This window comes from Vombatus ursinus, unplaced genomic scaffold (assembly GCF_900497805.2).
Source record: "Vombatus ursinus unplaced genomic scaffold, bare-nosed wombat genome assembly UNPS02014818.1, whole genome shotgun sequence".
NCBI lineage: Eukaryota > Metazoa > Chordata > Mammalia > Diprotodontia > Vombatidae > Vombatus > Vombatus ursinus.
This window is the reverse complement of record NW_020954596.1, coordinates 50,945,651-50,970,242: the sequence shown is the minus strand read 5'-3', so window position 1 is coordinate 50,970,242 and position 24,592 is coordinate 50,945,651. Positions and strand designations below refer to the sequence as shown.

At 35.2% G+C, this 24,592-nt stretch overlaps 1 protein-coding gene across 1 annotated transcript in view; it reads right to left on the bottom strand.

The window, feature by feature from the left end:
- Nucleotides 1-24,592, bottom strand: part of SLC30A9 (solute carrier family 30 member 9) — a 78,892-nt gene that overhangs the window by 40,921 nt on the left and 13,379 nt on the right. Inside the window, exons 3-9 of the mRNA XM_027836539.1 lie at nucleotides 20,754-20,816; nucleotides 17,344-17,443; nucleotides 15,236-15,328; nucleotides 14,441-14,523; nucleotides 12,874-12,932; nucleotides 8,323-8,390; nucleotides 763-865 (exon numbers count right to left, since the gene is read on the bottom strand). Of these exons, the coding sequence (XP_027692340.1) occupies nucleotides 763-865; nucleotides 8,323-8,390; nucleotides 12,874-12,932; nucleotides 14,441-14,523; nucleotides 15,236-15,328; nucleotides 17,344-17,443; nucleotides 20,754-20,816 (569 nt within the window). The remainder of the gene's footprint in view (nucleotides 1-762; nucleotides 866-8,322; nucleotides 8,391-12,873; nucleotides 12,933-14,440; nucleotides 14,524-15,235; nucleotides 15,329-17,343; nucleotides 17,444-20,753; nucleotides 20,817-24,592) is intronic.

Here is a 24,592-nt window from a genome sequence, read left to right as displayed (position 1 = left end):
TATGTTTTTCTTTAGAAAAGCATAATCTTAAAAATTTCAAAGTCAGTAGGAATGTTGCTGATATTTACACTACCTTCCTCACAGGGTTGTTATGAAGTCAACATTTTGAAAATCTCAAATGCTTTACAAAAATATGAATGAAAAAATTTTCAGTTATCTGATCATCTGAAATTGTACATTTGTGAAGAAAAGTTATGTTTACTATCTAAATATAAATGGGTACTTTAGTTTTGGGGTCTGAGGCACATAAGTTTAAATGAATCCAAGTCAGAAGGATAAATTTTAATATATATATATTTTTCTTTTTCCAAGAACCATTCTTCTCTCTCTGTCCACATTGTTATGAAAGTAGAGACAGAGACGGTCCAAATCACAAGGTCAACATTTTTCCTAAATGTGAATTCATTAGCTACGTACATTTATATTTTCTAAATTTCTAAAAGATAGTAAAGCTCTATGTCAATATTTAAAGTGGCAGAGAGATCATTACAGCACAGAGTGACCCTTTGCATACTGCCAGAAAGCTCCTCTGGGACTTGTCTTAAAAGTACTTTAGAATGTTATGTACCATGGCAGAACTATAAAATGAACCTTAGCAATTCTAATTCACTCTCTTCCCTTCTGTCACTGGGTCAAGGTTAATATACTTTTCAATCCATCCCACCATCCAACTCAAGAAATTATCTCATCCACAAATGTTTCAGCATTCAATACAAAATTCAGGAAAAGTCTGCTTTATTAGCAAAGTCTGAAATCTCTTACCTGGTTGCATGTATCAGATAATGAATGTATAGCTTCTGAGAACATACTTGCAGAACCCGTATAAATCCAAGCAAGTAATTTAAAGAAAAAGTTCAAGCCATTTCTAGGACAGAAAAGAAAACTTTAGTTGTAATGGTACTAGTAAAATTGTCATAAAAAGATGTAAATAACCCAAATGTAACTCTATGCTAATGTTTCACATAAAGTAAATAAAGTAAGAATTCCAGCCTCCAAGAATTTACTACTTTTTAAAAATGTGATTTCCAGATCACTTAAACACACAAATTAAAGATGTTTATTATGTAAAGGCACAGGACTAAGTACATTTTGTGTGCTATAGAGTGGTATGCTTAGACATGGGTAAATGGGAAGTGCTATAAGGTAGAGGGAAGTGGCTCTGAATGCATGAAAGGGATTTCATCTGGGAAAAAGTGAGGTGTTCCAGAGTCCATAGAAGGTCACAATGAAGATACATCTTAAGCAAAGGAATCATTTGAACCAGAAGAAAACAGAACTAGGTGTGCTGAAGCTTTTGGTTAGCAGGCAGAAGTCAGCTCTGTAGCAAATCAAGGAAGGTTCTTGTAGCATGGCCTCAGAGTAGCATCACAGACAGATCAAGAAGAAGTCAAATGCTTTGATGGGTCTAAGAATAAGGTCTCGTTATTTCGAAGTAACCCATGTACTGTTGGCGCAGCTAGGTGATGCAGTGGATAGACTGCCAGGCCTGGAGTCAGAAGACTCATCTTCCTAAGTTCAAATTTGGCCTCAGACATTTACTAGCTGTGTGATCCTGGATAAGTCACTTAACCTAGTTTGCTTTAGTTTCCTCATCTGTAAAATGAGCTAAAGAAACAAATAGCAAGCCACTCCAGTACCTCTGTCAAGAAAACCCCAAATGACATAGAGTCAGAAATGACTGAAAAATGACTGAACTGAAACCAATGTCCTGTAAACCTCCCATACTAACATCAGAGACTATGTCTTTACCTACATTCATGTCTGTAGGTAGCTCCAGATCTTCTGGTTCTAGGGCATCCTTGGATTTGGAGGTGGGTCAATACAGAATTGGGTCCCCCACCAACTTTATCCCACATGGGATCTCTGGTTGTTCTTTGCTCCATGAAGAGCCATAGTGATACAATGGAAAGCACACTGGATTTGGAGTCAAGAGAATCCAAGGTGTGAATCCCAACTGGCTCTTATTAGTTGTATGACTCTGGGCCAGTCACTTACCTCTTTAAGTCTGAGTTTCCTGATCTATAAAAAGAAGTGGCTGAAGGAGGCAATCTCTGATTTCCTTCATGCTCTTAATCCTATTGGCCCAGAGTAGCCTCTTTATAAACCAACCTCCACTAAGGTTCTCCACGTGTGCCTCCATGATCTAGGCTCCTAGAAGGTTCAATGGACAAAGTACGGGACTTGAAATCAAGATGGTCTGAGTTTAAATCTGTGTGAACCTGGGCAAGTCACTTAACTTTTGCCTACCTTAGTTTACTCATCTCCAAAATGGGGATAATAGCCCTATTTCACAAGGTGGTTTTGAGTATCAAATGAAATAATATACGTAAAGTGCTTTAAAATCCTGAAAGAACTATATAAATGCTAACTATTATCACTATTATAATCATGAATATTACTATGGACTGGGCTTCAGGAATAGGCCTTTCTGATTTCTTATAAGAAGCTACCACCTCTCATTATCTGGGCAAAGGTTCCATGGAGGAAGTAAATCCTCAGAACCATTTGAAGATATATTTGTGGGAAGGATAAGATCCTGGTGACTCTGAGGTAGAGGTAGGATAAATGAATTAGGAGAATTTTAGCTAATTTGCCAGGGAAAAAAAGGAGAAGAATGGCTGGGAATGATGGTAGAAGACACAAATATAAGAGATCTTAAGTTGGTTTGGTGAAAGAAATCACAGCAAAACTTGTATAATAAGGTCCTTCAAAAAGTTCTATTCTGATGCCTCAACATCATGGCAGGGAGATTAACCTAGGTTCCAAAATCTAAGTCAAGCAGAACACCATCTCAACAATGTCTCTCAGGGCAGCTAGGTGGCACAGTGGATAGAGCACTGCCCTTGAGGTCAGGAGGACCTGAGTTCAAATCCAGCCTCAGACACATAATACTCACTACATGTGTGACTCTGGGCAACTCACTTAATCCCAAATGCCCTCACCAAAAAAAAAAAAAAAAAGTCTCTCGTGCTTTGAATAGGGTCCTTGCAACAGAATAAGCATGTTTTCTGAGGACAAGCCTAGTACACCGAGATTATCATCAGTAAGCAATCACTTTGGCCACAGCAACTCACAAAACAAAAGGAAATGTAAATCACCCCCAACCCTGTGCAACCTCCTTTGCTTCTGCAGTAACTATGGAAAAGTGGCAGAAAAGGGAACAGAAGGTGCTAAGAATCACGCAGTAAATTCTTAGACTGTCTATTAACTGTAAGTTAGCAGATGGTACGTTTCTAAATGTGAGATCCTTTATGAACAGGCAGTTTTGGGATGAAGAAATTAAAGCCATATAGAATTATATGAAAAAATGCTCTAAATCACTACTGATTAGAGAAACACAAAATAAAACAACTTTGAGGTACATCTCACACTTATCAGAATGGCTAACATGACAAAACAGGAAAATGATAAATGTTGGAGAAGATATAGGAAAATTGTAACACTAATGGAGTTGTGAACTGATTCAATCATTCTGGAAAACAATTTGGAAGTTATGCCTAAACGGCTATAGAACTGTGCATACCCTTTGACCCAGCAACAGCACTTCTAGCGCTATATCCCAGAAAGATCATAGAAATGGGAAAAGGACCCACATGTACAAAAATATTTATAGCAGCTCTTTTTGTAGTGGCCAAGAATTGGTAATTGAGGGGATGCCCATCAATTGGGAAATGGCTGAATAAGCTGTAGTATATGAATGTAATGGAATACTATTATTCCATAAGAAATGGTGAGCAGGTGGACTTCAGAAAAACCTGGAAAGACTTGCATGAACTGATGCTGAGTAAAGTGAGCAGAACTAGGAGAACGCTGTACACAGTAAGAGCAACATTGTGCAATGACTCACTTTGTTAGACTTAGCTCTTCTGAGCAATGCAATGATCTAAGACAATTCCGAAAGACTCATGATGGAAAATGCTATCTATATCCAGAGAAAGAACTATGGAGTCTGAATGCAAATTGAAGCATACTAAAAAAAAAAAAAAAAGTAAAAATTTAAAATTAAAATTAAAAAAAGGTGAGATCTTTGACCAATGACAGCAGGTAGGCATGCCAGTGGAGGAAATAGATCTGACGATCCATGGCATTGTCACTACAAACAAAATCATAATTAAGATTCACAGCTAACTGGTTCACCGGTTTTCCCTAGAAAGTCAAAATAAAGGAGTTAATGAAAATAACTTTACCATGTGTCTAAAGGCAACAAGAAATATCAGTTCACAGTATGTTTGGTCATCTCATGTTCCAGTGGTCATTATAAATATTTGCAGGCATAAGACAATTCTGAAGGACTTATGATGAAAAATGCTATCCGTTTCCAGAGAAAGAAAACTGATAGAGTCAGAATACAGATCAAAGCATACTTTTTTTAACTTTATTTTTCTCGGTTGATTTTTTTTTTGGTCTGTGTTTTCTTTCACAACATGACTAATGAAATGTTTTGCATGACTACACATGTATAACCTGTATCAAAATGATTGCCTTCTCAATGAGGGGAGAGGGGAAAGAGGAAGGGAATGAATTTGGAACTCAAAAAAAAATTTTAATGTTAAAAATTGTATTTACATGTAATTGGGGGAAAATAAAATATTAAAATACAAAAAAAGAAAAAAAATAATGGATTACATTGACTCCAGAAAAACTAACAATCTAAATGTAAGGAAATATATAACAACCCAAATGTATGGAAATACCTAACAATCTCAATATAAGGAAAAGGGTCTATAGCTTGCTTCCAATAACAATTTATTAGTAACAAGTGATATAAAAGAGATTGAGATCATGTGTGATGAGTAAAAGAATGGATTGCTTACTGAGATAATAGACAACATCATTAGAACCCCCAATATACTAAAGGAACTAAATACTAAATATTAAAGATCTTTAATACATTGGATTCCTCCTTTGTGGAGTACGTAGGGGATGATATGAGTAAGAATCATAAAGGCTGACTCAGATTCTTAAACTCTAGCTAATGGCTCAGATTCACTCTAGTCCACTTGTCATTACAAGGGTCACAAATGTTCAGATACCTTAAGAGTCTGGCCAACATGGCGGATCTTTAATAAACCTTGTCTTTGGCTAGGGAAAAAGAAAGAGTCAAAAGGCTGACATACTGTGGAAGAGGTATGATCTACCTCAGGGGAGGGAGTATCCACACCAATAAAATCACAAATCTTTCTCTGTGAAGTAAAATAAAGTCAAAATATTCCCACGCATGGAGAAAATAAATATTTGTAAAAAATACTACCATGAAAATAATTAAAGCCTATACACCAATATCTACGGCAGAAGATGACACAGTAGAGAAAGTCTATCAAGAACTACAAAGTAAATCAATATTTACTTTGATACTCAACGACTTTAACACAAAGGTGGTAAGAGACAAAGACAGGAATAAATATTTTGCAAAATATATATTAAGAATAAGGAACAAGTTAAACCAAAAAGTTGCCTATTGTGAATTCTTTCTTCAAAAAAAAAAATAATCAGAAGGTGCTAGTCACGATGAGCACCAAGTAACATTTTAAAAACTAAAATTGATATTTCAATAAATAACAAACAACATATTATTGAAGAGTATGAGTCATTCCTAAATCAATTGTCTGTGTACTGTCAGATCACCAATTTGTGCAAAGATCAAAACTGGTTAAGAAAATAGAACAAGAGAAATAAGAACAATTTTTAAATTAAACAATTTGAACAACTACAACGTGACTTGCTGACACTAAGCTGCTTCACACAGTTTAATCAGTATAAAACAATTGCTACCATTAGGAGACAACAGCCCCAAAACAAATCTTGGCAACAAACACTTGACTTACTTGTCAAATGGATAAACATGGAAGCCAAAAGTAACACTCGCTTCTGATACAAACTCATTTTTAAAATCTTACAGAGAAGGATGGCAGAAGATTATGAGCTATACTGTTACATAAAACAAAGAGAAGTGGTGGAGGTTAAATCTAATTTAAAAGCTTAGCAAGAGAACCTACTAAGCAGTTATGCTAAGAACATCTAGGGCTAAAAGTAGAACAAAGATAACAAACAGAAGAACAAAGATGTCTATAAAGATTTTTTATAATGAGCTGTTTTACCATCAAAGCCAGTGAAATCACCACACTTGGGCTTCAATGTACAGTTCCTGATGTGCTTAAAGAAGAATGAGAAATGGCACTAGAGAGAACAAAGATGGGGAAAGTGGCTGGATTAGAGTGACACTTTTTATTTATTTATTAAAGTGACAAAATCAGGGCAGCTAGGTGGCACGATGGTAGAGCACCAGCCCTGGAGTCAAGAGGACCTGAGTTCAAATTTGGCCTCAGACCAAACACTTGACACTTACTGGCTGTGTGACCCTGGGCAAGTCACTTAACCCCAACTGTCTAAAAAACAAAAAGTCCACAAAGTGACAAATCCCTTTTTATTAAGGGAATTTATTCTGTGAAGTTTGGATTCAATCAAAGGGACATAGTTGAGGACCTAGTAGGCCACATATGGCCTCGAGCCCACAGGTTTCCCACCCTGGATTAGACCAAGTGTACACAGATGAAACTGAGAAGAGACAAATGTGAGGGCACTGAAGGATGGAATCAAAAGACAGCTGAAGAAAGGCAAGATAACGAGGACATTGAAAAAAAATCTCAGATCTACCAAAAAAGCTGAGAGAAAACCTATATGCCTACTTTCCCATCTGTATAAAATCTTTATGAGAATACTCTATACACACATCAAGGATATCTTTGAGTTGAGTACTAGTAGAGGACTGATAAACTTTTGTAAATGATATTACACATTAAACCATGTCTTTCCCAACATAAATCTAACTAAAAGATATAGATAATACAAGATTCATGTTCTTATCGTTTGTTGACCATTTTTGTTGTGCCTATTATGCATATTTTCCCTTTAAAAATACTTGATTTAGGGGCAGCTAGGTGGCGCAGTGGATAAAGCACTGGCCCTGAAGTCAGGAGGACCTGAGTTCAAATCCGGTCTCAGACCAGCAGTTGACACTTAGTAGCTGTGTGACCCTGGACAAGTCACTTAACCCCAATTGCCTTTAAAAAAAAAGTACTTGATTTAGTGGAGCAAATGATCCTTTAAATGCTGTCCTCCAAAAATGTGTCCCTAGGAATGTAACAAAATCATATAGGATTCTTCAAAAGATATAATAGCTATAATCATTTTGACAACTCTTTAATTATTAATATTATCAAAGCATAAAAAAGGGAGATATATGCTTGCCAAAAATGTGTACTACTATTAGGGTAGCAATTCAACAGAGAGTATAAGTTGAAAAGGAATGAGGAGGTCCTCCAGATGCACCTGTTTACAAATGATATTGTGCTGGTACTACCAGGCCCAGGAGTACCAAAGAGTCCCCTAGATAAGGTACATAACCATTAAAAAGAATGGCTTAACCATTCACACAAGAAAAACTTAGTGGATTAAAAAATGTCTATTGTGCAAATTATGACATGCAGATTAGATGGACAATGTATAGTCTTTCTACTTCTGAGTGAATATTAGTTGAGAATACTGATCCACTATCCTTTCCTCCTTACCTCACCCCCAAAAATTAAAGTTCCAGGCTAGTTTCTGCCTAGTGGAGAAGGAAAAAAGGAAGTCGTGTAGCAATGAGTAAGGAAATGAAATAATCTCAATTCCCTTTTTCTTCCTCTACTTCAATTCCAATCAAGATATCTAGTAGAACTATAAATATTTTCTATTACTTTAAACATTCAAAAAATTAAATATGACAATATTTAATTAAACTACCCATTGTCTGAGAATCATCCTTGGTATGTGAACTCTCCTTGCTCTCATATCCTCTGTCAAGGGTATTGATAATTAGCACAAATGGTGATAACAGGAAAGGGAAGACAAAAGAAAAGGGCTGAAAATACAAGATGTATTACTGTCAACCTACTTTCATGGTAAGCAGGAAAAATATTACCCATAAATATAATATGTACACAGATACTCTATGCCTCATGGTCAATTAATAATAGCTCTCAGTTAATTTAGCAGTACAATGCATGAAGAATGAAGATGAATTTCTATGCATCATTTTAATAAACAGCTAAGAAAGTATTGTCAGGTACCATTCCACAACAATACACACATACATACAGAGCCACATAAGTCATATTGGTAATTACAATCAGAGATTCAAATCAACTTCCTTTTAAAATAAATATGGGAAAAAGTAACTACTTTTCTAATTACCAAGTAGTAAACTACGTATTCAGGCCTACGACGTACAGATTCAAAATAATACATAGTTTAGCTCTAAAAGGTTTACTTTTTCAAACTTACATACAAATAGCAACCATCACCACTTTTCCTGGTCCTTTAAGAAATACTGATGCTTTTCTAGACCGTGGCTGGAAAAAAAAAGCAATTAGATAAATTGTAAACATAAACAGCCACAGCTTTAAGACTACAGAAAATGTCTTCATTTAATTCATAATGATGAAGCCAAAATACTCTGCACCTGCCTTATATTTACTTGCATAATTTTTTTTGAACATTCTGTACATATTTATTGTGTATACACCTGTTTACATGCATATTGCCTACCCCATTAGAATGTGACCATCTTCAAGGCAGAGATTGCCCTCAGATTTTTAAAAATTTTTAGTTTTCAACATTCATTTCCACAAGATTTTGAGTCCCAAATTTTCTCCCCATTTCTCCCCTCCTCCCCTAAGATGGCATGCATTCTAAATACCCCTTCCTCAATTTGCCCTCCCTTCTATCACCCCCCCACTCTTATTCCCTTTCCTTTCTATTTCCTATAGGGCAGGATAGATTTCTATACCCCTTTGCCTGTATATCTTATTTCCCAGCTGCATGTAAAAACAATTTTTAACATTTGTTTTTAAAACTTTAAGTTCCAAATTCTCTCCCTTCCTCCTTCCCCACCCACCCTCATTGAGAAGGTAAGCAATTTTATATAGGTTATACATGTGTAGTCAGTCATGCAAAACACTTCCATAATAGCCATGTTGTAAAAGACTAACTATATTTCCCTCCATCCTATCCAGCCCTCTGTTTTTTCTATTCTCTCCTTTGACCCTGTCTCTTCTCAAAAGTGTTTGCTTCTGATTACTCCCTCCTCCAATCTGCCCTCCCTTCTATCATCCCCACCTCTTTTATCCCCTTTCCTCTATTTTCCTATAGGGTAAGATAGATTTCGATACCCAACTGAGTGTGCATGCTATTCCCTCCTTAAGCCAAACCTGATGAGAGTAAGGTTCACTCATTCCCTCTCACCTCTCTACTCTTCCCCTCCACTGTAAAAGCTTTTTCTTGCCTCTTTTATGTGAGATAATTTACCCCATTCTACCTCTCCCTTTCTCTTCCTCTCAGTACAATCCTCTCACCCCTTAATTTTATTTTTTAGATATCATCATTTCATATTCAAATTACCCTGTGCCCTCTGTCTACACACACACACACACACACACACACACACACACATATTCCCTCTAAGTACCCTAATAATGACAAAGGTCTCATGAGTTACAAAAATCATCTTTCCATGTATGAATGTGAACAGTTCAACTTTAATCAGTCCCTTAGATTTCTCTTTCCTGTTTACCTTTTCATGCTTCTCTTGAGTCGTGTATTTGAAAGTCAAACTTTCTATTCAGCTCTGGTCTTTTCATCAAGAATGCTTGAAAGCTTTCTATTTCATTGAATGTCCACTTTTTCCCCTGAAGGATTATACTCAGTTTTGCTGGGTAGGTGATTCTTGGTTTTAATCCTAGCTCCTCTGAACTCCGGAATATCATATTCCAAGCCCTCCAATCCTTTAATGTAGAAACTGTTAAATCTTGTGTTATACTGATTGTGTTTCCTTAATACTTGAATTGTTTCTTTCTGGCTGCTTGCAATATTTTCTCCTTGACCTGGAAACTCTGGAATCTGGCTATGATATTCCTAGGGGTTTTCCTTTGGGGATCTCTTTCAGGAGGTGATCGGTGGATTTTTTCCATTTCTATTTTACCCTCTGGTTCTAGAATATCAGGGCAGTTTTCCTTGATAATTTCTTGAAAGATGATGATGATCTTTTTTTGATCATGGTTTTCAGGTAGTCCAATAATTTTTAAATTATCTCTCCTGGATCTATTTAAAACAATGAGATATTTCACATTGTCTTCTCTTTTTTCATTCTTCTGGTTTTGTTTTATAATTTCTTCATTTCTCAGAGTCATTAGCTTCCATTTGCTCCATTCTAATTTTTAAGGAATTATTTTCTTCAGTGAGCTTTTGGACCTCCTTTTCCATTCGGCCAACTCTGCTTTGTAAGGTATTTTTCTCCTCATTGGCTTTTTGGACCTCTTTTGCCATTTGGGTTAGTCTATTTTTTAAGGTATTATTTTCCTCAGTATTTTTTCTGGGTCTTCTTTAGCAAGCTGTTGACTCATTTTTCATTATTTTCTTGCATCACTCTCATTTCTCTTCCCAATTTTTCCTCTACTTCTCTTACTTGCTTCTCAAAATCCTTTTTGAGCTCTTCCATGGCCTGAGACCAATTCATATTTTTCTTGAAGCTTTGGATGTAGGAGCTTTGACTTTGTTGTCTTCTTCTGGTTGTATGTTTTGATCTTCTTTGTCACCAAAGTAAGATAATATAGTCTGACTCTTTTTGCGCTGCTTACTTATGATCCCGGCTCCGCCCCCACCCTTGCACAATTTTCTTTACCTCACTTTCTCTAATATCTTCATCTTAAAATAACATAGGTGAAACTATTTAAGCACATTAATCCTAGTCCACAGACACCTTGAAAAACTTTATTGAACTTATACTAAAGAAGCTTTACTTTTTAAAAGGAATGATCCAATAAAAGCAACAGAAAACTGATAAAGTTAATGAAATCTAGACACTGTAAAATATCTTTCCTTTACTTAACAACTTTTCAAGTTCCTGAAAAATGTTGCTTCCATAAGAAAATACTGCTCGAAGAGAGGTTTTTCATGCATGCTGATGAAAACACCAAATGAAGGCAATCAAGTGACTAAAATCTATTTATGATTTCTTTTACATTTAAGTTTGCAGTTACAGTTTATGTACCGTTGGCCTACCAGATGAAGGATAATTCAATGTTAGAACTTCATTTAATCCTTTGCATCTTTTCAAAGGCTAGAAATGCACTGAGAAGTTTGACCTCCTTGCACCACTCTCCTCCCACGTCCTGAGAAGGGAAGAGGTGCCCAAGGATTAGGGCAGCTAGGTGGCATATTGGTTAGAGCACCAGGCCTAGAGTCAGGAAGACCTGAGGTCATATTTGGCCTCAGACATTTACCAGCTGTGCAACCCTGGGCAAGTCACTTAAACCTGTCTGCCTGTGTTTCCTCATTTATAAAAATGAACTTGAGAAGGAAATTGCAAACCATTCCAGTATCCCTACCAAGAAAACCCAAAATGGGATCACGGAAAGTTGGACACAACTGGAACAACTCAACAACCCAAGGATTAAGCAAGTGAAAAGAGAGTTCTGAAAGAGACCTCAAGCACAATCTCTACCAACTAGCCAGTGGCAAGAAGCTAGCTACCTTTTAAGAGAGTTGCTCTGTAAACATATGCAATGATAATAACAATGATTCCATACCTAATAAAGAAATTCTCCTATAATTTAAAAAGCATTCATTTTACAGTTTGTAGATTACTAAAGCCCTTAAATTCTCTGCTATCTCCATAGTGATATCTGTGCTTTAGGCTATTTTTCTATATCTGCTATTTTATACTTCTCTGTAAGATCAAATTATCTATTCTGGGTTTTATTCCTTAAAAAGGAAGCTAGATTCCAATTTGAGCAGCCTGCCCATTCCTCAAGAACAAGTGGAGTGGAGACAACAGAGAGGCCTTAGAAAAAGGCACACAGCACCTCTCCCTTCCAGCAAACTCTAGCTCACTGCCAAGGTTACTACTGCCACCCATCTCACTCTTGACTATCTTTCCGGTAGGCCATGAAAGATTCCAGGGAGAAGGTTATGTAGTAGTGGACAGGCAACATCAACTCATCTCTACATTGCTTCAAGGATAACAAAGGCTTTTCTTCACAACTACTTTACGAAGTAGACAGTATTAACCTGTCCATTTTACATTTAAAGAAAATGAGCCTCAAAGCAACAAATTCAGTCACACAGCCAGCTGGTTTCAGTGTCAAGACTCCCATCTAGTGATTTTTCCAATATATAAAATATACTGCCTCTCAGCTCCAAGAGGTATCCACATCTCACAGAGACTCTTCATATGCCACCCCACCCAATATATGGAATACCAAACTGACAAAAGTGATAAAATAGTGTATGAGCTCAGGATCATAGACTAAATTCCCACCAAAAAAATATTATAAAAAGGTTCTATACAACAAAGTGACTTCTATTGTATTCACAGAGCTTAGTCAAAATAATTACAATGATTTCTTCAGAAAAACAATAACAAATGCTTTTTTGTCACTTAGAGACTTGATAGTAGAGTGAATGTACTAAAAGTTAGAAAAAGAGAACTGAGTTAAGCATATTTAGAGCTCTCTTGTTTTAAAATTCAGCAAAATATCGTTTTCTCCTTATCTCTTCATATTTTCCATGGGGGATAAGAGGAGGGGAGTCCAATAATAACCCCCAATGCATTCATTTAAAAAAAAAGCAAGAGTTGTGCATGGATCCTTTGCCCCCTTCCTCAACTAGATTCATAGCATTTCTGATTACTTACTAATTCACTAAAGAAAAACGTGGTCTTACTTCTGTTTTAGCTCCTTCAGACACAATAAAATTTCATTATTTGGGGGCAAATTAAATTAATGATGAGACTTTTCTATATGTAACAAATTTACATCACAATGAAGAACTCCTTACCTTTGTATGTCCCAGAAAGTCTTTATACTCTTGTAATATCTTTTGATTCCTAAACAACCCTATGAAAAAAATTACAAAATAATTTTTCCACTCAAATTCTCTCACCACATGTGTTTCAGACTATTAGTTATTTTCAATTTAAGACATTCCTAAAATCGCTGATTAGTACTTAGTAATTGATTATACATTATAATGATGAATTATTTCATCTAATAAGTATTGAATACCTTATATATGTATATATATTCACAAATGTGTATATACACACACACACAAACACACACACTCTGAGCTAGGCATTGGAGGAGACATAGTCCTTTGCCTCTGAAGAGCTTAGAATCCAGCAGGGAGGATGGGATGTCTCTACCTGAAATTCTACCCATCCCTCAAGACCCAGATACAATAGCATCTCCTTCATGAAGTTTCCATTCATACTCCAAACAGAAGTAATCTCTCTCAACTCAGATTTCTCATGGTATTTTGTTAGTAACTAAGTACTGTTCACATACCTCTTATGTCTCCACTTATACAGTTATTTATATAATAGTTGTACACATCTTACCTCCCCTATACTATACCACAAACTTCTATGGAGCAAAGACTGGGCCTTATTCTGCTCTGCTTACTATAGGTACATAATAAATGTTGGCTACATTTTCTGACAACAGTGTGCAACTAATATTACAAGGCAAAATACAACTGCAATAAGAGATACAAAGGTATCAAGAGATATACACTGATAGCATGCTTTCATACTGAACTATAATTTTAACTTTTTCACAATACAGGATTATTTCAATGTTTTAAAGACTTTAAGAACTGTAATTTTAACATCCCTTAAGAGTTTAGTGATTTCTCTGTTGTATAATTTCAAAGCATATTACACTGTTCTTTTGGCTTCTTGCTAGTCAAGTCTTCAACAAGAAGAAAAGAGAAAATATTTAAAATACTAGTTCATTGATTTTTTCACTGTCTTTAGAAACACAAGAAAAAATAGGCAATTTAAAAAGTTAATTATGAAATACAAGAGTAATCTCTTATGAGTATAAGTCATAAATTGTACTGCTCATTTTGGAGAATCAACTAAAACTGAAGACATTCACCTCTAGTTGTAAAGACTATACAAAATATTATGCATATGCAATTGGATAAGAATTAACTACAGCATACTAATTTTGTCTTGAGAGTAACACTTTCTAAATGGTTAATGAAAGATCTCTTGGTGAATAAAAAGAAAAAAGGCTATGAAGAATATCTCCCATGACCAGTGAAAAATTTCTGCTGCAATGTTGTTCTCGGGAATTGTAAAATAGAGCACAGATTTGCTTTGTACAAATCATTAAAACCAAACATTTTGGTTTCTTCATCTGTAAAATGTTAAGATTATATTTATGTGAAAATGAGTGATTCTAAAACGGAATCACTACCAACTAATCAAAAGGTAACAAATAATATATAAGTTCTCTACAACAAATATATAATGCTTTTCCACAAAAGACATAGCAAACATGGTCCCGGTCTATAAGACACTTTCATATTAATTCAGTTTCCAAATGAATATACTTACTCTCTCTATATTCTCTTTCTGCTTCCTTACGCAGCTTCCTCTCTCTAGCAAGAGCCTCAGGGCTTCCCCAAACCTCCAAAGCCCTGAACACATAAACACACACATCAATGGTCACCAAGTTCTAACATTTCTACTATACACATAATAAAATTTAAAGAACCTATTTGAAAAACTAATAATATATTAATGTCCTTTCAGGAAAAATAAAGCACACAAGATATTTTCCTAAACTAAATCTACAGAACAAAAATAAATTCAATTCTGAATCCAAAAAGCTTTTTCTAAGTCATATCATACTATTATTTTAAATGGGAACACTAGGGTATCAAAATTCATCTGCAAAGACTAAAACGATATTTCTATGACCAAAAAAAAAAAGTCTTTTTGTTATGAATCTTTTTTCATTTACAATCTTTCTCATTACTTTTTCTCAATAATGTCTTTAATACTTCAAAAGAGCCATGATCTCATTGGTGTATGAGCTCTCTCCGCTAACGAAGATTACAATGCCTCAAAGTCTTAATTGGCAGTATTAATAAACTGCTATAACTTAAAAAAATTTGTCACTTAATGGCCCAAGTTCCGATAAAGAGCTCCCCAAAAGGAGCTAAGCTGATCCTTAAATGACAGTCTGTAGCCAAGCAGGTACTTATGGCCTTTTCCAACTTAGGAAGATCAACAGGAGCTTGTGCTCTTCTCCGCGCCACAACGAGGCACTGAAGACTTTAGTAGAGAGTCAACTGCAAGGCATAAATCAAATTAAGCATTTGTTTCTGAAGAGAAATATGCTCTTACTTCGCCTCTACGTCTGATCTCAAGTAGACAGTAAAAGATTCAGTATCTTCATGGGGACTTCTTTGTCTGATTTTCCGCAGCTGCTCTAGATCACTGTTGGGGAGAAGAAACAGGTTGGATTTATTCTAAGAAAGACTGTGTAATTAACAAATGAGAAAGGTATTTACTTAGAGCACAGAAAATCAGTTACACTGATAGTTGATATGCGTATCTTTGGAGGATAAATTTTAAAAAGATATCTTCATCTGAAAAGCATAAGTAAGAAGGACTCTAACCAAAACTAATTATTTAAATATAGTTTATGGCTAGTGAGAACACAATGAAATATGAAGTTCAAACTGAGTTTAATAGTGATTTGGGTTGATAATAGGCTCAAATCCTATACCAAGACTTTTATTCTGACTATAGTCACATGCCATAATAAATGAGATGAAAATGTACCTGAATGAAAAAATTTGAGAAGCCGAAAGAGAATGAATATTGAAGTTATCACCTCTCTACCAAGAATTCAATTAAGGTTTACAATCATCTTGATTGGCTCTGTAGACTAATATTCCAATGTTTCATGCATTCACAAATGTAAAATTGTCAAAAAAAAAAACTTCCTCCATGCCAGTCAATATTTCTTATTCATTGTAAATAATGAAAGGTTTTAAGCCTTTGTACAAAACTACCACTAAAAATGACTAATCACTAAAATACTAGTGTTCCCACTGATTGAAAGGACATTTTTAATGGTAAAGAAAAGACTATAAAGTCAAGTTACTGTGGTTATTTCACAAAGGTCTTTACTTTAATGACCATGGTTAATTACTATATTTAAGCAAATAAACAATGATTCTCCATAACATCAACACATTCTTGTTCTAGCGCAAAGAGGTTTGGACCAGATGTCAAAAGTAAGGACTCCTCTGGTTCTGTCACTAATCCACTACGTGATCTAAGGCAAATTATTTACATTTTCAGACGAAATGCAGGTCATACTTTTCTAAAAGTTGTCCTGTATAAACCTCATGTGAGATTAATACTCAGTGATAGTTTTCAAGACATAACTTTATTTCCTTTCCAAGAGATCTCATTTTAGGGATATATCTTATATTCAAGAGGTATTCTATGTTTGGATCAATGATTTATGCTTGTTTATCTTTGTAAAAGAGAAATAATAATACCTGTTCTACCCAACTTTCAGGATTTGGGGGAAGATGAAGCGAGATAAAACATAACACTTTTTAAAGAGCATAAAATGTTACATAAATGAAGAGAGTTCATGATGTTATTAACTAACAGCAATTATCCCAGTATCTAAGCTATTCCTTATAAGTTAAATATTTAAGGAAGTGCATTAACTTATTTAGGAAACAAGGACTTCTCCTAAGTTTATACAGTATCTCAGCCAGTGGTCTGGAAAACAAGTATTAAGAATATGATCACATAGGTACTTGTATGTATATAGCTGTTTGCATGTTGTCTCTCTCATTAGAGACAGGTGGCACAATGAATACAGCATTGAATCTAGAGTCAGGAAGCCCTGACTCTAGTTAGCTATGTGACTTGGGGTGAGTCACTTAAAACTCTCACAATCTCAGTTTTCTCACCTGAAAAATAAATGGCAATGACACTTCCCTCTCAGGGTTGTTTTAAGGATAAAATGAGATATTTGTAAACTGCTTTGCAAATCTTCATGGTTCTACAGAAATGTTAATTATGATTATCGTGACTGCAACTATGAAGAAAATTACCCAAACCTTGCTCAAATTTAGCATTCAAATACAATTGAAAAATCTTGCAGCCTTCAGCAGAGTTTTATTAATGAATAGACATGTGAAACTATTTGCATTTCTATTAGGCACTTCTACTGAGATAGTCAATCTGTTAAAATTTAGTTTTTGTGAATTAAAAAAAAAAAGAGATACACAGTATAATTATTCCTAAAATGGAAAAGTTTCAACTTAACAGAAAAGTCAACAAATCTAATAATTTTGAATGTTATTAAATGTTTATTCATATTTGGGGAGGACCAACTGAACAGTTTACACATCGGCCAAAATATATACATATTAATAAATCAATAGCTGTTTTGCTAGCCAATAATAATTTAACTATGGTACCTGGATTTAAGACAGAATTCATTTATTGCTCTGACTCCAGTGATGAAATTATTCTGGGTGTACTTTGGTCCATATTCCCTCTTCTTAAGAACTGCTTTAACTAAAACCAAAAGCAAATAGTAAAACAAATCAAATATACATTTCTTAATGACAAGGAGCTGTAATTTCATTAGTGTGGGAATTAAAATTACAATGTGTTGATGTTATGGAGAATCATTGTTTACTTGCTCAAATATAGTAACTAACCATGGTCATTAAAAAGCTTATTGTGGGATGGTGTCATGAAATGCTATGACCACAAAAATCCATTACCAGGTCGGTCAGCCTTCTGGTGATGAGCACTTCCGATTTAGCTATATTTTCCAGTGACAGAAACATCACTCATCTCTATTCCCGTATTTGAAGCCTTTCCATTTTGGGAATACCTGCCAGAGCTTGTGCTTCCCTCACATAGCTTTTGAAAACTCAATCATCTCCTTGTCAAGAGACAGAACAGGATTTCAAGAGAATCAATTATGTACACATAATTAAAACAATATATTTGAGGACTATTACAATGCAGCTAGACAGTAATGTGTAATAGACTTAAATGTTCCAATAACTTTCAAAGACAGACAACTTTTTCCTAGTGTATTACATGTTGCGTCAGAAAAGAAGGAAAAAATCCTCCTAAACTGGTGGAGGAGAGACTCTAGAAGGCTAATGGGAAAGCAATCTTTTATTTATGAAATCTGTGATCTTTTACTTATAAATGGCATCAAAACAACTTTGCTCTAATGCAAATCTTGTTATAGATGTTTCTGTCAAATCTACATTGAACTAATACAGCATAATTTATTTTGAGACTACCTGAAAATTAACTAGAAGTTTCAACTGGAGAAGTAATTGGCTAACATACATGGTAATCAAATATATCCAATGCAAGCTCTTCAATTGAAATCTTTTCTAATGCCTTACCATGCCACAGAGATGACCCTGGGTTGTTGAAGGCTGTGTCAGCCAAGCACAATCTCTGCAGGTCCTACCTTGCAAAGAAGGTTTTGAGAATGGTTCCTGAAACACTTATTTGAACTGATGCAGAGTGCAGTGAGAAGAATTGGGAGAACAATTTATACAATGACTAAAATAACACACTAGGGAAAGACTGAAGAACCTCTATCAAGGCAATAACCAGTTATGATTTCAACAGACTAATGATGCAATATTATTTCCACCTCCTAGCAGAGAAGCAATGGAATAGAAGTACAGAATGAGAAATTCTGTATGCAATTTTCAGGCACAACCAAAATGTGTTTTTTGTTACAAAGGAGAGGTTCAATTTGTGGTAGGGAAGTTGTCAAGGGAAGTTAGTGGGCAGTAATAGTAAGGCCAAAAAAAGAAGAAAAGAGTGTCACTGAAACATTAAAAAAGTACACAGAAAAGAGCAGAAGGAAGTTCAAAAGGAGACAGACAAGCAAGGCAGTTTTGTCACTATCATGTTAAACTGAATATACTTGAAAAAACAAAAGGTAATAGAAACTGATAATTTCATACATAATCCTTTTTCTGGCTTTTTTTTTTTTTTTGGTGAGGTAATTGGGGTTAAGTGACTTGCCCAGAGTCACAAAGCTATTAAGTGTCAAGTGTGTGAGGTCTCATTTGAACTCAGGTCCTCCTGACTGCAAGGCCAGAGCTCTATCCACTGTGCCACCTAGCTGTCCCTCTTTTTCTGTCTTTTATAGTGAAATGTTCATTGTTATGATGGTTAACAAGTTTATAATAAAAAACAAAATGTAAAAAAAGTAAATAGAACAAAAAATGTTCCCAGAAGCAGTGTGCATCTGCTTTCCTAGGAGCAGCTTCCCTAAATGCAGAAGCAATAATCAATCACCAGTAGCTTCACAACTTTGTGATTAGTTCTCTGATCATGGCAATCCATGGAACAAATACACAAATGGTCCTCAGTCCTAAGGAGCCCCCTGCTACTTCTTCAGGGACTAAAGCACAGAGGCAGAAAATGGAGTAGAGGGCATCAAGAATCACTGGTTTGAGACTACTCTCCATGTGAGATTCCAGTCCAGTTATCAGTGAGTGAATGTATTACTGAAGTAACTCAATCACGTCATATTCTATCATCACTTGTCTCTTGCCAAACTTCAGTCCTGTTCCTGTCGAGTAGCTGCTGATCACAGATGGGATCAGCAACCATGCTGAATGGGTACATTACAAATTACTGTTATTGAAACTCAACTGGCCTCTCCTTGCAGCAAGGCAGCACTCTCTAACCTCATTCCTAACAAAAGCTATTCAAAATTTCCTCCTCAAACCACGCCCTCCCCCCAAGCCAATGTGAGAAAAAAAAATTTCAGGTCATTTGCTAAGAGCTGATTCTTTGCTCTTTCTCTTAGTCTCAAAACCCATTAACATTACTTTCCATCTCTCCTTTTCTCTAGCCTCTGATAAGAAGGAAGCATTTTGTTTTGTTTTAAATCTGGTGGAGGTATTCACCAAAATGAAATAATTCTTTTAATTTTTTTTTAGTATCCTCTTTCTCTAGTCCACTGACTCCAGCACATATCACATAAATAAACCCAGATACTGGATTTATCTCTCAAGTAAACTGTGCAAGTCTTTTGGATTTTAACACATGTGACCTGCATGGTGCTGGAGGCTCTTTCTTGTATCTGGATATGTATATTGTAGCTTAGAAGAATCATTCAGATTAGAAGGGAAACTGTTGATAATGTCATTTCCCAATTTCTCCGAAATATATATATTAATCAATCAAGTACTTATTAAGTACCCAATATATTCTAGACATTACCTAATACAAAGATAAAAAGGTAACAGACCCAGCCTAGTAGAAGCATACATTCTAATGAAGAAAAACAACATGTATAGATATAAGTAAACAAAAGTAAATACAAGGTAATTTGGGGACCAGGGGGAAAGCATCCTAATGCTGGGATTAGAAAAAGTACTCTGATAGGAGGTAGCACTTGAGCTGAGCTAAAGGAATCTAGTGATTCTAAGGGCAGGCAGAGAAGAGAGAGAACATTTCTGACACGGAGAACACACATGCAAAGGCATGGAAACAAGAGATAAGACTGTCATGGGAGGAACAGCAAATAAGTCAGGTAGGCTGGATTATAGACTGCATAAAGGAGGAAAGACAGATGGTGAAGGGGAGGAGGGAGGGTTAGAGAAGGGGTAGAAGCAGGTTTCAAAAAGCATGAAGAATTGAGAATGACACTGAAGTTAAGAACCTGGGTAACAAGGAGAATAGCAGTGCACTCAACAAAAATAGAGACATTAGGAAAAAGGATAGTTAATAATTGAGTGGTTTTATCTCCAATGAATTGGAAAGAAGAAAAATTTTTAACAATAACCACAAAATATGAGAAGAAAATCGAAATAAATCATATATTTACCTCTTACTTGGAGAGGTTCTTGCTTAATAAGTGGGGTTTGGAGTCCAAGGCTGGTATCTGGTACTGTAAATTTCAAGAGTTATTTATGTTCATATAGAGATATATAGTCATTTTCTGTCCAACTTATCAATTCAAGAATCAGGTTTTAAAAGATCCCATCATAAACCATAATTGTTGGTAGACATAGTAATATTTCTACTGTTAAATATAAGTCAATTCTACTTTGTTGCTTACATTTTCTAGATATTGAAAAAAGCATTTCCATACAGCTTTTCTAGCTTATAAATTCTGCCAAATACTTGGCACTGACATTGCCCACTATAGTGTCTTAAACAACAGTCAAGTATCACAGAGTCAACAAGAACATCAATAAAATAGAAACCAACTGTATTTTGTATATATTTAACCTAAAAGATCTAAGATTTCACTGGTGTGGGTACTCCTCTACAAATTTAGACTGTGATACCTTCTTCACCAAAACCTCCGTAGACTCCGTATCTTATCTGCTGTGACCAAAAAATTTTTCACCTAGTAACCATGTTTGAAATATATATATCCTTTTAAATGGTTATGCATTTAAGAGTAACACATGGTTAGTCTACTTGACTAATTTTTTCCAGGCCCTGTACAGAAGAATCCTAGGCTCCCAAACTGGACGCTGATAAAGTGGTTGGGGGGGAGGGGGAAGAGGAAAGGAATAAACAATTTATATAGCACCTACTATGTGCTAAGTACTGTTGTTCAGTTGTTTCAATCTTGTCTAACTCTTAATTACCTCATTTGGGGTTTTCTTGGCAAAGGTACTGGAATGTTTTGCCATTTCCTTCTCCAGTTCATTTTATAGACAAGGAAACTGGGGCAAACAGGGTTAAGTGACTTGCCCAAGGTCACACAACTAGTAAGTGCCTGAGGCCATATTTGAACTCAGGTCATCCTGACTCCAGGCCTGGCATACTACATAGCTGCCCCAGTTATTATGCTAAGTATTTTATAAATATTTGATCCTCACAACAACCCTGGGAGGTAGGTGCTTTTATCATCTCTATTTTACAGCTGAGGAAACTAAGGCAAACAGTTTAAGGGACTTGCTCAGGGTCACACAGCAAGTAATTATCAGAGGTGAAATCTGAATTTAACTCTTCAAGATTTCAGGCCCAAGGTGCTCTATCCACTGTACTGCCTAGCAGCATCTAGAAATGAGGTTTTGAGCAGCTCTTTTAGATATGAAGGAATAGAGAAGTTGCTTAGACTTTCCAGGGCCGCACAAGTGATTTATATCGAAGGCAGCATGTAAACCAGGTTTTCCTACATTCAAGGTCTACTCTCTAACCAATACATCATGCTAACCTCTTGTAATATTATAAATCTTGGATTGTGCAAAGGATATGTGGGGGGAAAAAAGGTTAGGATTTTCACAATTGTTGTGAGAACTACTGGTGGAACAGAAGTCGTAATAAAAGTTAATCTCCCCAAACTCCCATAACATCACCCAGGACTGCTGTGATTAAGAAAGCAGCACAGCAGACCTGGGGAAGTTCAGGTTAACTTTAGCCTAAGTAGATTGATCTAGTACACAGCTTTGGGCACTTTGGTCACTTTGGTCAAGAAGAATATTAACAGCTTTTAGGACTTTGGAGAAGAGTTCCTGAGACTCCAGAAAGCCTCTTTTTCCAACTAATTTAACCATCTTGCCTACGGCTTTTACTTGTTTTTATCTTCCTAAACTGCTTTTAAATCAACTTGGAAACTGCTTCTACTTGGAGGTAGAAATATGTTTTTAGTAGAAAGATCATGTTTGAACAATCAAGCTCTGAGTGATCCATCACACCAGATGTGTAATAACAACTGGGACAATGTCATTTTTATTACACATAATTCTGTGGAAAATTTCAAAAAATAAGAAAAATCAACAGAAAAAATAATTCAATACATATTATTTTACACAAAGCTTTTTAGAACATGGAAAGCAAGATCAATTTCCTAAGATGTTTAGATTTGATATTTTGTAAAGTAGAATTCTATTTTAATAAGGTTACATGATGGTATCTTTAAATGTAAGCAATTATTTATATTTAAGCAAAAATAATAACTGTTGGCATTTTACATCAAGTTAAATAATATACCCTACTTTGTGACTTAGTTATATTGTAATTAAATAGTATTTTTAGTTAGGAGTAGCATGGTGTAGTAGACAGAGCACTGGACTTGGGAGTCAGGAAGTCCAGGGTTCAAATCCTCCCTTTGAGATTGACTAGTTTGTAACTATATGCAAATCACTTATCTCAATCTCAGTTTTCATACATGTAAAATGACCTTCCTCAGAGCTATTATGAGCCTCAAATTAGACTCTATATAAAATCTTTTGAAAACTTTAATGAGCTGCATAAATGTTGGGTTTTATTACTTAGAGGTTATCAGAAGATCTATAATTTTTTAAGATATTTATTTTAAATAATTTGGCTTCTTAAAGGGAAAAAAACTTAATATTTCCAAAACTTATCTCTTTCTATTAGATCACGTACAACTGAAAATGCTGGCATAAGTTTCAGAGAGCCCCTCCTTTCTAAAATAATCAAAGTTATTCAACCAAGTCACGTAAAATGAGTTTCTCTTAGGCTGATATTTCTCAATATTCTACTCATTACCAACTGTCAAGTTGTAGTCACTAATTATAGAGTGTTCTGAATCACAAGCCAGAAATGCTATTAAACAGCTCAAATGCATGTATGAATACTTATTCTGCACACCACCTTAATAAACTTACACTGCATCATCATCAGAATAAAATCCTTGTGATTTCAATAACTAACTAGACATTCTAATCCATGAATATCTCCAGACATTTTGTTTTACGCTCAGGCACTGGATGTTTGCCACACATCTGCTGTCATTAGGAAAATTAAAACTAATTTTATTGAAATTTAAATCATCTAAGTGCTCCTAAAAAACTTGAAAATTCTCTAGTAAGTCTATGTCTCTTAATGAGATGTTCCTGACTTTACCATGTGGTTTGAATTATTCAAAAGTAAAATATTCTCAAAATCTTAACTACACAAATGATCTTCCAATCAAACAATTATTCATATGCTGCCCTATCTTGTGGCTAACAAGGCCTAATCTGATCTGAGCAAGACTTCATCAAAAACTGAGACCAACTTGAAAGTAAACAAGCATGATCTCAGTAAGGGGGGGATAATCCAGGAGTTTTTGTTCCTAATACTGAAAACAGTAACAGCTCCAGTCACACGTACCCATAAAAATATTACATTTTTCAATGTTAATTCTATTATTTCTTTCACTTTTCCAGACTGTTAATTAATTTCTTCCTTCTACTCTAATAAACATTGTTTTCTTGTCCCATTCCTGTGTAAACAGAATGGGACATTTTTCTGATTTGTCATCTTTTCCACTTCTAATCCAATATTTTCCTCAAACCTTGTCTAAAAGCAAGGCATTCTCAATCCCTACAGTAGGCAAAGTAAGAAATTTAATTAAACTAAATCAGGAATGATTTAGCTAAGCCAAAAGAAGGCATTTCCTAATATAGGCTATTCAAAGAGCATATAAATCTTCCTCAGATATCTTAAATAAAAATATATACATCAATCTGCTTAAGATGGATTTGCTACAATCTTACCTGAGGGCCTTAAGGTTTCTTTTATTCAAAGGACTTCTAAAAAAATGGTTTTCCAATTAGAAAAGTCAGAAAAAGAATACATACACTGTTTTTTTCCTTCCTTACTATATAATGTATCTCTAATAACCAACATTCCTCTGTAACTGCAAAAATTTTCTTAAAATGGAGAAAAAGCATGAATGCTTAAAATGTCATTTCAGAA